This window comes from Anthonomus grandis, chromosome 22 (assembly GCF_022605725.1).
Source record: "Anthonomus grandis grandis chromosome 22, icAntGran1.3, whole genome shotgun sequence".
NCBI lineage: Eukaryota > Metazoa > Arthropoda > Insecta > Coleoptera > Curculionidae > Anthonomus > Anthonomus grandis.
Window position 1 is genome coordinate 22553058 of NC_065567.1, and position 13858 is coordinate 22566915.

At 32.3% G+C, this 13858-nt stretch overlaps 3 protein-coding genes across 5 annotated transcripts; 2 read left to right on the forward strand and 1 right to left on the reverse strand.

Moving 5' to 3' along the window:
* Positions 1-82: 82 nt before the first annotated feature.
* LOC126749201 (dual oxidase 1-like) lies at positions 83-5477 on the forward strand. Of its 3 annotated transcripts, XM_050458887.1 has the most exons (20): positions 83-207; positions 266-391; positions 615-749; positions 806-894; positions 957-1181; positions 1239-1445; positions 1503-1828; positions 1885-2066; positions 2124-2255; positions 2311-2501; positions 2554-3062; positions 3120-3347; positions 3406-3587; positions 3653-3871; positions 3927-4008; positions 4062-4269; positions 4322-4439; positions 4557-4942; positions 4990-5274; positions 5327-5477. In XM_050458887.1, exons 1-20 carry the CDS (start codon positions 135-137, stop codon positions 5453-5455), a joined length of 4032 nt encoding a protein of 1343 aa, XP_050314844.1. In that variant the 5' UTR covers positions 83-134; the 3' UTR covers positions 5456-5477. The 3 variants fall into 3 exon arrangements, with proteins under 3 accessions (XP_050314844.1, XP_050314846.1, XP_050314845.1); XM_050458889.1 differs by lacking the exons at positions 4990-5274; positions 5327-5477 and having other exon boundaries at positions 4531-4698; XM_050458888.1 differs by lacking the exons at positions 83-207; positions 266-391 and having other exon boundaries at positions 705-749; positions 806-883.
* LOC126749203 (voltage-dependent calcium channel subunit alpha-2/delta-3) lies at positions 5472-10130 on the reverse strand. The gene is made up of 18 exons (XM_050458890.1): positions 9963-10130; positions 9827-9908; positions 9666-9776; positions 9367-9613; positions 9172-9303; positions 8950-9087; positions 8647-8897; positions 8359-8596; positions 8169-8305; positions 7925-8104; positions 7424-7872; positions 7230-7375; positions 6933-7179; positions 6604-6868; positions 6302-6544; positions 5957-6246; positions 5680-5905; positions 5472-5625 (listed from the first exon to the last, which is right to left on the reverse strand). The coding sequence occupies exons 1-18, from the start codon at positions 10049-10051 to the stop codon at positions 5530-5532; spliced, it is 3567 nt and encodes a 1188-aa protein (XP_050314847.1). The 5' UTR covers positions 10052-10130; the 3' UTR covers positions 5472-5529.
* A 256-nt stretch (positions 10131-10386) lies between these two features.
* On the forward strand, positions 10387-13764 carry LOC126749208 (ATP-dependent Clp protease proteolytic subunit-like). The gene is made up of 3 exons (XM_050458898.1): positions 10387-10675; positions 10730-11046; positions 13303-13764. Exons 1-3 carry the CDS (start codon positions 10643-10645, stop codon positions 13679-13681), a joined length of 729 nt encoding a protein of 242 aa, XP_050314855.1. The 5' UTR covers positions 10387-10642; the 3' UTR covers positions 13682-13764.
* Positions 13765-13858: the final 94 nt, after the last annotated feature.

Consider the following 13858-nt stretch of genomic DNA (forward strand, 5'->3'; position numbering starts at 1 on the left):
GTTTCAATTATAAACCGCATATGGAAATAAAACTGCTACATCCTTTTTTGGTTTTTCGATCTAATTATAAACTTATCGCGATATGGCTATCTTCCTTTTTGTTGGTGGAAATAACATTTAGTAGCTTAGAAAACATGTCTACTTATTCAACTTTTACGCTAATTTATTATACAAGTTTTTTCATGTTGTATTGTGCTATTGTTTCAGGTGAGCATATAGTTGGTTATCTTGCTTATAATCCTAATTATATCATTTTTTGAAACAGCCACTGTTAAAGATGCCCTATGGCTTTTACAAGATTTCCAAAATACGAAATGTAGACATGAGTCAGATTATCCAAGTTTCGATGGCTGGTTTCATAATTTGGCAAAACCTGCTTTAGGATCATCTGGTAACTATAGTCCTTTTAAAATTTATATCACAGGGGGAAACTTTTTTGAAGATACTACTATTTATCTTTTTAATTTACCTGTATAATAAAAATTAATTTGAAATTGCATTAGATAGAAAAACGAAGTTTATTAATTCAGGATAAAGTTTTGTATTTTTGTTACCTATTACTTTTTCAATATTGTTACACTTGGTATTTATGTTTTTACTTCAACGTTTTTTAGGAGAGCATATTATAAACGGTTGGTATAGCATACAAAACGATATTACCAAAGATATTAGTACGGCTTACTGGCCAAGGGCAATTTCAACAATCAGCATGTGTAGAATTAATAGTACTGCAATGGACTTAATTCATGGTAGGCTGTATATTCAGAAATTAAAAAATCACTACTTTTCTATCCAATATTTTTAGCCAAACTGCTTGCTTTTGAAGTTCTTAATTTTGGAGAACATCCAACTACGGATTACAATAATTTTCTTAATGGCGAGGGTAATTTCAAAGTAAGACAGTAGTCCTTAAGTAAATAAAATTCATGAGAACATTTTATTTGTGCGTTATTTAGATTAACTACGCGACCTCTTATATAGACGGAGACAGCATATATGGTAAAAAATATTCTGATTTGGAACCTTTTATAGAAAAAAATGGAGAAATATCTTTAACTTTTTTGTTTCCATCATCAAATAAAGCCTCAAGCTTATTATGGGTAAAACTAATATGGATTGAGTGGCATAATTCCTTAGCAAAAATGTTGTTTCAAATGTGTCCTAAATTACCAAAGCAAGTGGTATAAAATAGGTAAACAATCGAAAAAATTCATCGTAGTAAGTTGATTAAATTCCAGTTATTTAATGAGGCAAGAAAATTTACTATAGGCACTTTACAAAGTGTCTACTCATACGACTGGTTATTGCAATGGACTGGAAAACCACTACAACATTATGAAAGATACGATCCCCTAATCGATCCTCAAATTGAGAAATTATTTCAAGCTGCCATGTATTTGCCTCAGGCACTTCTTACAGACCATTGGTTAAATGGCCCAAGTATGGTAAGTTTGTTACTACAAACGTCCATGTATGTTATAATAGTCCATATTTATTTTAAGCTAGATAAAAAGTCGTGCAAAGAATATGAAAAATATGCAAATAAATTTAGTATTCAAGCTCACTGGCCAGATATAAATCATGCCCGTAAAGTCTTAAAATTGATTCCTTATGAAAACTTCGAGAGTTTTGTAAAGCAAAATAATGTTACTCACTCGAAACAGTTAGTTCAATACTACAGAAATAAACTGGAACAGTTTGACGCTTTGTCCGGAGGATTATTGGAATCTAAAAGTGGAAGCGGCGTACTATTTTCCGCCGTTTTGCATGACCAGTTTAGAAGAATTAGAGATGGAGACAGGCTTTGGTTTGAAAATTTGCAAAACGTGTAAATTACCTTTTTTGTTTTTTTATATTTATCTCACCGTGCGGATTTCATTGTAGATTATTTACTTCAAAAGAAATAACTAGGCTCAAAGAAATCAAATTCTTAGATGTATTTAAAGCTGTACTTGTTGATTTACTTGATAGGCTACAGAGTTTTAATAAAGATTCTACTAAACTACAAAAAGTGGATTTCTCCTATGAAAAAATTCTTTACTACATAATTGGTGGTTATTTTTTTGGTGAGAATTTAATCTAGTAGTCTCAAGTAATTAAAAAATCAATTTTTTATTTTGTAGCAATACTATGTATAATTATTATATGCATTTTTATAAGGAAACAAAAAGCAATACAAGAAAAAATTAAGGAAAACGCAAACATTTTGCAACATTTTCGAAAAAAATTCAAGATAACAAGCAACTTATTTTTAGGTGAGTCTTTGATATTACAGTTTTCTCTTTTGTTTAATTATCATACATATTTAAGCTGAAGAATATGACCATTTAAATATACCTAGGCAAAAAGTTGTGCTAGTATTAGATAACCTCAAACATCGCATGATAGTTTACACAATTTCTGGATTGATATTTAGGGTAATTGTTAATGATATTGAGCAAATTATATTCTTTGGGTCTCAGCCGATTGTTATATTGAAATCGATGTTGAGTTATAATTTGGTAAGAATTTTTTCACCTTAAAAAACACCAACTATTATCGAATCTATTTTAGATAGTTGGCTTCGAGAACTTATCTCGCATGAACATTTTCCTTGAAGAACTGAATCTCTTTTTACATGACGTAAAAAAACAGAAGAAAATGCCTTTAAAGGTACAGAAATGGAGACCATTAAAGACACTTCTGCTTACCAGAAAACAGTATCAAATTCTACTAGAGAAGCTATTTAGAGTAACATTTGCCCAAGCTTTCAAAATAAAACATTCGCAACAAGAAATCCTAGATGTGGGTTCTACATTAGCTACTCAAGTTGAATATTGCAAGCTGACCGTTTTGGAGTTTTCGGAATGTTTAGGAATAAATCCCGAGGGCAAATTTGCCCGGAGCATATTTTCTTTGATTGACAGAAATAACGAAGGGTTTATTTGTTTCAGGCAGTTTCTCGACCTTTTGATATTATTTGTAACTGGAAAGGCAGACGTTAAGGCTAGTTTGTTTTTTAAGTTATATGATATTGATGGGGTAGATAGTGTTTCTAAACATGGCTTTAAAACTATGTTGAGGTATTTAGGTAGATTTCTTGGAAAATGCGTATATCTTTAGTTTTCTTATATTTTTAGCTCATTTTTGTCCATAGTTGCTGATGTTTCTGAACCGACTATGGCTACTAGTATGATAAGAGAAGCGAATTTTGCCCATAAAGACAAATTGGCCCTACGCCACTTTCTTAAAGTGGTTTCCAATTATCTTCAAACACTTTCACGTGCCAATTTAGATATCGATAAAACTATTCCCAATGATAGGTCGTATTTATCTATTGCTGCTAAAACCTTATCGTCTCTCTACAAGTAAAGCATATTATGCTTTGCTAATGAGTTTTAAGTTAATGTATTATTACGCTTTTAGAAGGGATATTTCACATGGCAACCAAGCATTTGAATTTGACCGAAATTGCAAATGTTTTGAACTGAAAGCTAGAAACAGGTCCAATAAGGTGCTGACATTTTTTGAGAACCATTCGAAGGATGTATTTTGTATTTCTTTTCCTATTCTGGTGATATGTTTAATAGTTGTTCATTGTGGTTATGGTAAGCCTTTTAAAATTATTTATTTTGAGTGTACAGCCTAAAGACATCTAAAAAATGTGTTTCAGCATATTGGCAAAAATCAGATTTTCAAGGCATTACTCAAATCGTATTGGCAATATCTAAAGGCTCATCGTACGGAATTGTATTAACTTATGCTATTTTATTAGTCACTTGCTGTGAGAATATATTATATCAAACAGAAGGATATTATCGTAAAATCGTTTCAATACGTTGCTTACTCACGGTTCGGACTACCATGGTATATTTGTCTGCGTTATTTACAAGTATGCTCATAATAAATATTAAGTTTAATTTATGCTTCATAAAGTCTAATTTCAGTTATTCATTTGTTGGGATACGCCTATGTTTCTCAAATTTTATTAGTTCCTTCATCAAATCCAGCTTACACAAGTCAAAGCACGTAAGTCTTTTTAAGTTTAAGCTAAATAAATTTGTATCGATCAATCTTTTAAGGAATGCATGGAGTATTCTAGAATTCCGTATTCCGAATCCAGTATTCTTATCTGGCATCGGCTTATTTTCCATATTTAGCGTTTCGTATTTGCTTTTACTACCATGCTTAAGGAGAAGACTTACAAACACTTTTTATGTCAGTAGTAAAGATTTTTTATTATATCTTCCTGTTTTTGCTTTGTTCGTGGTCCATTGTTCCCTTTCAGAGGTAAGATATCTGATATTTTGCTAGGTCCGTCAATATATATATTTTTTTACAGAAATCGATTTTACTTGGAATACTACCAGGTCCAGTAACACTTTTTATGCTGAACACTTTCTTAGGTCTTCAAAAACCAAAGCCTTGTTATGTAATAAATATGAAAGTCTTGCCATGTAGTAAGTAAAAAATCTGTTATGCCTTAAGAGAAAAATTCTGGAAACCAGTAAAGCTATTGTTATTTAACCAAAATCAAATTCCTTTCCCTAGTAGTAATCTAATCAACCATAATCTAGATGTTTTATGCCTAACGTTAAAACGGCCCACCAACTTCAACTATAAAAATGGTCAATGGATTGTTCTTTCCAATAACCAGGGATTTTCTGGAAATAACCGAATGTTTCTATCATCTTCTCCAATAGAACCAAATCTGCGCATCTACGTCTCACCAGAAGAGCCTTATGCATATCAGCTCCGGAAATTGTGTGAAAATATTGACACTGATACCTCAGAGCCATTATTTATTAATGGTCCATATGGTAAGGCTTTGGTGCAGTGGCAAGATTTCGATGTTACTATTTTGGTGGCTAGTGATAAAGGCGTTAAAATGTTTAATTCTATACTTGGAGAGATTGCGGCTATTTTAAAGAGGGGAGTTTCTAAAGAGATGTTTTGTAAAAAAGTACGGTTTTGGGTTAATGGCGACAGTTGTTATAATAAGATTTTTAGATATATTTTGTTTGGACAACAGATTCTCAAAAATATTTCGAGTATATTGATGACCTTCTTTGGAAAATTGAAGAAATGGACCAAGGAGGGCTTTTTAATACACACTTATTTATAACAGAGGCATATGAACACTTTAATCTGCGAAGTATTATGACCAAAATTTTTGAGGAGCATTTCAAGAGGGTTTCTCAAAAAAACATTTTCACAGGTCTAAAAACTGTTACACAGTTTGGAAGGCCCGACTTTCATCAATTGTTTTTAAAAATTTCTTTAAAGAACGAATGGGTAATTATTTTTTGTAATTTTTTTAATTGAATTTTAATTTAAATGTTTGCAGGCGGAAAAAATGTGCGTGGTTAGTTCAGGGCCTAAAAGTTTCACTAATTCAGTGAATCGATGCTTAAACAATTTAAGTTGTAAAATAAATCAACAACTTTACCATGAAATCATGACCAACGTTTTGTGAAATAAAAGCTATTAACTAATAATTTGTTGTTTTATTTAATATTAACGATGAGCTTAATAAGCGATTAAGCTTATTTAAAAATTATATATTGAAATAATACTGGATATAAAAAATAAAACAAAACTTAATTTGATTGATTCTGTTTTTCCACAGGCCTTGATTTCACGTTCCTGAAAATAAATTATGTAATTTCTTTCGGAAAAGAGTAATTTTAAAAGCATTACCAGGGGATGGTCATTATAACATCCACTAAGTCTTCTTCGTTCCAGAGAGTTTAAATAAAGTTTTTGACAAGGTAATAGAGTAGTGTTCATTTCTTCATAAGTGTATCTGGGTATTTTCGAGATTCTTACAGGATCCGTGGTGTAACGGGGCTTTTTGAATGGTTTGAATTTTTCTGCAGCTAGAAACATCAAGTTACTATTTGGGATTCTTTTCATATAAAATTTTCTGCAAAAAAAATCGTTAGTTAATCAAAATTAAAAAGCTCGTAGTCATTACCTCTTTTCAGATGTAGATAATTCTCCATGAAAATTGTCTCTAATAAAAAGAGACTGTTGCAAGATAAATAGGTCGATTTTATTTTCGCAAGCATAAAACAAGTCTGCTGTATTGTTCTCTTTTTTTATTAGTTTTTCAGTGCTATTTACAGCAGAAAAATTCCCATTCCCAATAATGTCTTGAGCCATAGTTACCACTGGTTCAAAAATTTGATATAAACTTACTTCTGTTAATGTGTATAAGATCTTCATTAAAATCCATTTGATCGTTGATCTTATAAAGAACACAGGCTGTAAAAAGAGAAACATTAGAGAAAAATCATCCGAAATGTTTTAAAATACGAACCCCTTGCAATATACTACCAGAACTGTCAGTGTCATTACTACGCTCACAAAGTGCTTGGTAATCATAAAAAGTTTTCATAATAAAGATCTTTTCAGCCAACATCGTTTCCATTAAATCTCCTTCTAATTCCCCTATAAATCTCCCAATATTGTCATTTTCAATATCAACAATTATATATCCAGAACTATCTATAATATAGCAGATTAAATTTGTTGCACAACTATCACAATTGGAGCACTGATTCTAAAAAAAGTAAAAGAAAATGTACATTTCCCTAAAGCTAAGTCACATTATGTACTGACCGATAATTTCTTTGAAACTTCCTTTACACTCTGTTTGAATTTCGTTTGGTTAAACTGAAATCCCACAACGGATCCCGGTGCTTTAATACCAGCATTTTTAACAAAGATAGCATAACTCCCAGTAACTAATGCCTCAGTCAGGTTGGATAACTCATAATTGAATGGCACTGAATAAACGAAGGAGTCTGTGTCATATTGATGTTGCAAAACGGCACTTTTGTACCATTTCTCGTCTATTGCTCTGGGGTTTAAATCTCCAAATTCTCTAAAACAAAACCAAACGAACGTCAAAGATTTTCTTCTAAATAGATTAATAAATATGTACTTACTTAGATTTTTTAATATTTTTTTCATATTCTTCGTGGATATAGTCCCACCTGGTAAGACCACTCATTGTAGCAACAAACCTTAGTGATACATTATACTTATCAAACGACTGCCGTTCTCTATCTGATTGGAACGTCCACTTCTCTTTGAAAGGTTCATAAGTGTTTCTAGCGTCAAAAATAAGCCTTTGGACCAATTCTTTGTCACAATAATAGTCATCGTCTTCAAGTGTCTTCCTTCCACATTCAACTAGAAATAGCTTATTAATTTACGTTTAACAGTTACTAAATAAATCATACTTTTGTCTATATCTTCCGATTCCAACGGTTCGTACTGTAATTCCCATTTAAAGTCACCACTGTACATTTTCCCAAGAAAATGAATAATTTCATCTTCCGGGGTTTTAAATTCGTGCCCTTCCAAGTAATGATATCTGCAGTAAACCCTGAAAGAATCATTTTTATACATCCACAAAAATGTGTTCTTAACTTACCATTTGGGATGTACTCTCCATTTCCCTTTGAAGAACGAAGTTAAATTTTCACCTGTATGTCTGTTCTTTTGAATCTGATCTCCTACATCTAGCGAATAGTTGCCATATAAGTTTGGAATAGCGAGAGCCAATGAAAAAGGTGTGTTTGTTAGCGCTGTGTAATAATAATCATATGTTTCTTCCGAAACCCTTCTATTATCATCATAATGATATTTCAAGATGACATTATGTAAGCTACCTTCCACAGCATTAACTAAACCTGCTCGTAGCTGTTTGACGGTTTCGCTTATTTCACGTGGCTGTGTATCATCATAATGTTGTTCTACTTCAGTTAAATCGATGCTGTTATAGTTTTCTTTTTCTAATCCTCGATAAACAGGTCGCAGAGCCGGATGCATCAGAACATATCCATTATTACTCACTATAAATGCATACGCATTTACACCAATCTACAAACAAATATTCTGTTTGGTGTTTAAGAAATTCAGAATGATATTTTACCTTGTAAGGCCGAGTAAGTTTTCTAAATTCATCAATAGGAACATCCGTTCCAGCTATTCCAAGCAACTCTGCTGTAACAGAATCATTTTGCTTATTAATTTTAGTGTCGTAACAAGGAATTGCTGCTGACGTGAGAAGTCTATAAGGTTCATTAATTGTTGTATCAGTCTTATCGTCATACTGAAACAAATTACATTCGTCAGACATAGATTTGAATAATTTAAATAACTTAATTTAAATTTACAGTAATATCAGCATACGCATGTGTCCAGGATACTGGATGGTCTTCTGCTTGGAGCACCAAGGGCCGGGCTATTACGTATATGTATTGTAAGACTGAAGCTGTAACTTGCTCTAGAGTTGCTACTTGTGTATAGTAACCTGAAATATTTGCCAAATAAAATTAACCGCGTGTAGACTTAAAACGATTTTACCCTTATTGGCACAAGACATCCACTTAATTTCTTCAACATTCTCAAGCTCTTGGCCTATTAGATAGGTGAATATTCTAACAGGTATTATGTTACCATCGTAAAGATGATTATATTTCTTAATCAAGTCGGTGTAGTTTCCATTAACTCCGTCAGTTAAAATCATAATTGCTTGATTGCATAATTGGCTGATTTCATTGTTTGTGTTGTTTTCGGAATTGCAGCCACGGATATCCCGGTACTAAAAATAGTTTCTTGTTAAATTCATATTGTATCTATTTTTCATGTTACCTTATTCAGAAGTTCAAATGCCTCAATAAGTGCTGGTTCAAGTGTCGTTTTTCCACTGGGAACCAGCTTTTCAATAACTTCTTTGAATACTCTTATATTTTCTTTTGTTGCCTGGATCAGTTGATTTGCAAAGCATGGTACCGTGTAGCTTGACTTAGAATCGGAATAATTTAGAACATTTACATAGTCGTTATTTGAAAACGTATCTAATATACTGTAAGCTATGAGCTTACCAATATGTTTTCCCATACCTGAATGCTAATTGTTTTGATTACTGATTTACTACGTTATATTAAAACTTACCATCCATGGACCCGGAATTATCAATAAGAATAATTACGTCTTTAGTACAAGTGGCTGCTTCAATAAACCAAGTACGAATTCTGCAGTCAAATACGTCCTTTTTCACATCTCTTCTGTCTTTTTCAACCCAATGCATTGCTAAAAAGTTCATCATTATTATTACAGGACATACCAAAATTCTTATTTTGATGATAGGGGTTAAAAAGGACATTGATTACAAACCTGGATAATGTCTCATGATTCCTGAAGAACTGCCAAAATACTGCCATGAAAGAGCGGGATCTGACTTATAGTTCTGCCTAAATATTTTATCTAAAGCTTCAGACCATTGAATTGCTTCTATCACATTTTGTTCTACAATAGTATATGATTGGTATATATATATATATATAAGACATAAAATATGACTAATTTTACCTTTGTCATATACATTAGTGGTTACATAAACAGAACTGTGGTTAGTGTTGACGGGTAAGTTATAAAAGTGAGTGTCATTGTTTAATGTTAGCAGCAGATACTGATCTGAATTATTTTGAAGAGACTTGGGCAATTCCACTTCTTCTGATCCATTTACCTGTGACCACCTTGAACTGTAATACGCATAAGTGACGTTTGGGTCATATTTGAATGTTTCTGCTTGGTATTCGGCTTCTTGTTGTATACACTAAAATTTTCTATTAATTATAAATTTGTTAAAAAAAATCTTATGGGAATACCCTTATGGCATCCATTTTCCGATCCATCATCCTTAGAATATTTTCCTTGACTTCCTTAAGTAAACTAGTTGGATCCTTTGCTCCTACTTCTGCATTTAAGAACTCATATTTCTACAAATAAAAGCATTAATCCATATAATTTAACAAAACTTAGAGCTTACCTGTTCTATTTCGGTGATTTTGGTCACTTCTTTTCCCAACCTCCACAGTTCATCTCCAATAGTATTGGCCCATTTTCCAACCCTAGAAGTTAATTCACTTATGGTTTCTTATGTAAAACATGCGCGCTCCACTTACTCTTCTCCCTGCAAGGTACATTGCACCAAAACGTAGTAAATATTGGGGCTTATAAGTAAAAATAAAAAAAAATTCGGCCTGTAAATCATTGCACTACATTTTATCTAGGAAAATCCTAAATGAAAAGAATACACATACAGATTATGTACCATTTATTTTTAGAAGGCTGGTTTATTTTTAGGTATACGAAACAACACTTTTCATCTGCTAGTAGAAAACGTCAAATTTGAATACTTGCTCTATTGTGGTGATAAGTACTTATTTTTAAATGAATAAAAAGGCTGTTTCATCAATTAATGTAACATTTGCCTTTCTACAATTTTGAAAATGCCGCCATTTGGTTTACTGTCATAAGTAGTAACAAGACGGTGCCGGTCAGCCATTTTGAAATTTCCTTTTAGAACTGTCACGAGGCATAATATTGATATTTGTTAATAGTGATATTTTAAAATACATAATATTAAGCACATTTTTAGCAAAATCTAAGAATTTTCCCAAGAAAAATTACTTGATGTGGCAACACTGCAACTGTTTTTTCAGAGCAAGTAACTTTAGAACGTCATTTGACAGAACTAGACTGGAAACACTCCCGCCCAAGTATAACCTAACTTTTTTAAATTAAAATTTCAAAACAATCATTTGCAATAAAATTATGACCTACTAGTTCAATATTCCTCGACATGAATTCGAAAACCATGACCTTTTTTGCAAAGGCAAGTACTACTAACCCTCAACCTTTGAGATTTCACAAAATCCATTTTTTTTAGCAACTATTGAAAGGAAACAATGTCAACAAACAATCCCTAAGAAATATAGGACTTATCCCCATAGTGGTGGAGCAAACTGGACGCGGAGAACGTTCCTATGATATTTACTCAAGACTTCTTAAGGAGAGAATCATTTGTTTAATGGGGCCAATCCATGATAACTTAAGCTCACTTATTGTGGCTCAACTGTTATTCCTTCAGTCAGAAAACACAAGTAAACCTATTCACATGTACATTAATTCTCCTGGCGGAAGTGTTACTGCTGGATTAGGTATTTATGATACAATGCAGTACTGCTCTCCACCTATAGCCACCTGGTAAGAATAATATTAATTTTTAATAGTCTGCAGGCTAGTGTATAAAATTGTGAACATTCTGAATTTAATGTAAGACGTTTCAGTAGAGAGAAAACCAGTTTTTTGATACCAGACTTGTTAAGATGTTCCCGTAAAAGATTATTAAGAATTCTAATGAATATTAGAATCACTGTAATTTTCCCTTTCAGAGTCATGAGATTTTCACCACTGTTTTCCCCCTTGAATTTTTCACTCTCAACTTCAATAATTATGTCAAGACGAGTACTAGTCCTCATGTTTTTTCTTATTAAATGAGACACTACTTTTTATAGCAAAAATGTACATCACTACTATTGTTTTTCTAAAACACAAATCAAATGGATAGAAAGATGATACTATTGATTGAATTTATAGACAACTTCTAAAATCAATCTAACCTGGTTATTACAGTAGTCAAATTTTTTAGGTGAAAAATAAACAAAAAGAAATCTGGACCATAATTAATGATCTCGTAATATCTCAGTTAAAGACAACACAGATGATGTAGTACTGACAAATTAAATCCTTAACGAATTCTATTGTAATATAGTAAGTGCTTGAACTAAGAACCCGTCTTCTAGAACTGAACCTGAGGCTTGAAACTAAGGAAGTTATAAATTTCAACATAAAGAATAAAAAATTCAGTGGGGCCCAACCTATCTTTTAATAAATCTATCTAAGGTTATCGAAAAACTTGTCAAAAGGAGGGTTTGAAATTTTTTACACTCATACAATATAATCACAACAAGGCAGTTTGGCTTGCAGGCATCGAAGTGTACTTACAATGATCACAATATGACTTTTTGGAAAACATTTCAATCAATCAATCAATTTACTTTAATGTGAAAGAAAGCTACATATCGGTTTTCAGTGATCTATCTAAAGCTTTTGAATGCATGGATGGATTACTGCTGTCTAAGTTTGAAAGATATGGCTTTCGAGAAGTGGCTCATGCCAGGTTTAAGGCATTAGCAATCAGGATTAGTCTGTTGTGCATTCAGGGAAAAAATATCATCTATCTCAAAAATTACTTGCAGAGTCCCATAGGGATTAGTTTTGGGGCCACTCTTGTTTTTGGTATATATTAATGACCTTGTTGAGCTAAATATCCTGCTGAAGATACATCAATATTATGGATTATTATAACACCTCGCAACACCCTAGGTATTCCATACCTGTGGTGTTGCAATAAGGGAATTTTTGAATATGGTTTTTATGATCTGAAACAAAGCTGTTCATTTTATTATTGTATTAAATCAAAGAGACTATTGTAGACCACACTTTATTGACCTAAAAATCTTAACTCTTACATCTTTAGTCATATTAGAAGCTTCTATCCTTATTTTTAAAAATCGTTTTGCACTCATTGGTCCTGCCACTCATCAAAACTCACGGCAAAATCACCTCCTGCCTCTCCCAAGATCTGCACTGGTAAAAAAGTCACTTGTATATGAAAACAGGAAAGTATTTAACCATTTCCCAGAAAATCTGAATTTCTTAAAGAGCTTTCCACACTTAATTAAAATTTTACTGTTGGGTAGAGTTCTACCAGGATGCACATGGTTTATTATTTTGAATTGTTTTATTTCATTTTTATGGTTCACTTGTATACCAATCTTGCTTTGTCAAAAAAATTTTGAAATTGTGTTTTTATTTACAAAGTTTTTGTATTCTCATAAGAGAAACATCCCAGAGAAATACTTTCATGTCATATTATGTTTGCATCGGAATTTAAAATCCACCAAGAAAAAAACAGTTTACTATTCAGCATCATATTATGTATAACATTCTTATAATTTTACTACCGGACACTTTCACGGATTTCTCCAGATTGCAGTGATAACGCTTAAAATGCACTATGTACTTTTTTCATATATGTTCTTCATACAGTTAAGAAGAAACATACTTATGGGATATATTATAAATTGTCAGTTAAGATTCTTCAAATTCTGCTAGATCAAGCTCTTTCCTCTCTTGCATTTGCAATTATTGTTTTTTTTTTTTGACACAGCTACATTCCCAAATAAACTCAAAGTATCTATTGTAAAGCCTCTTAATTACTTACTTAGATTTAGGTACAAAAGTACCTAAAAATAATTACTATTTACTTACTCTAAATGAATGTTTTATTTAGTAGGAAGCTTTGTCCACCAATACTTTGTATTTTATGTAAAGCATGCTTTGATTTGGTTTGATATAAACTACTAAACTTCTACTATCTATTTCTTCCTCTTTTAGGTGTGTTGGCCAGGCTTGTAGTATGGCCTCCTTACTCCTTGCAGCTGGTACTCATGGCATGAGGTATTCCCTTCCAAATGCCAGAATTATGATTCATCAACCGTCTGGTGGTGCCCAAGGACAAGCAACTGATATCCAAATCCAAGCGGAGGAAATTATTAAGCTGAAGAAGCAAATAAATCTGCTCTATGTAAAACACACTGGTCTGGATTTGCCGAAAATAGAACAAAACATGGAGAGGGACAAATTTATGAGCCCTGTAGAAGCTAAAGAGTTTGGGCTTATTGACACTGTATTGACCAGACCGCCGCAGAACCAGGAGGTGGAGAATGGAGCTAGTGTTGAAGAGAAACAGAAGAATGTTCAACAGTCAGTTTAATGTCTTGATGAAGTTTTAAGTTTTTAAGTTATTACTAGTTGATTTGCTGAAGTTTCCATGATAATTAAATAACTAATTTTTTATGTATTATTGTTTGATTTGCACTTACCAGTGGCTCCCAGGAATCCAGGTTTAATAACAAGGAGAATATGGAATATATTATCAAATACTTTATTA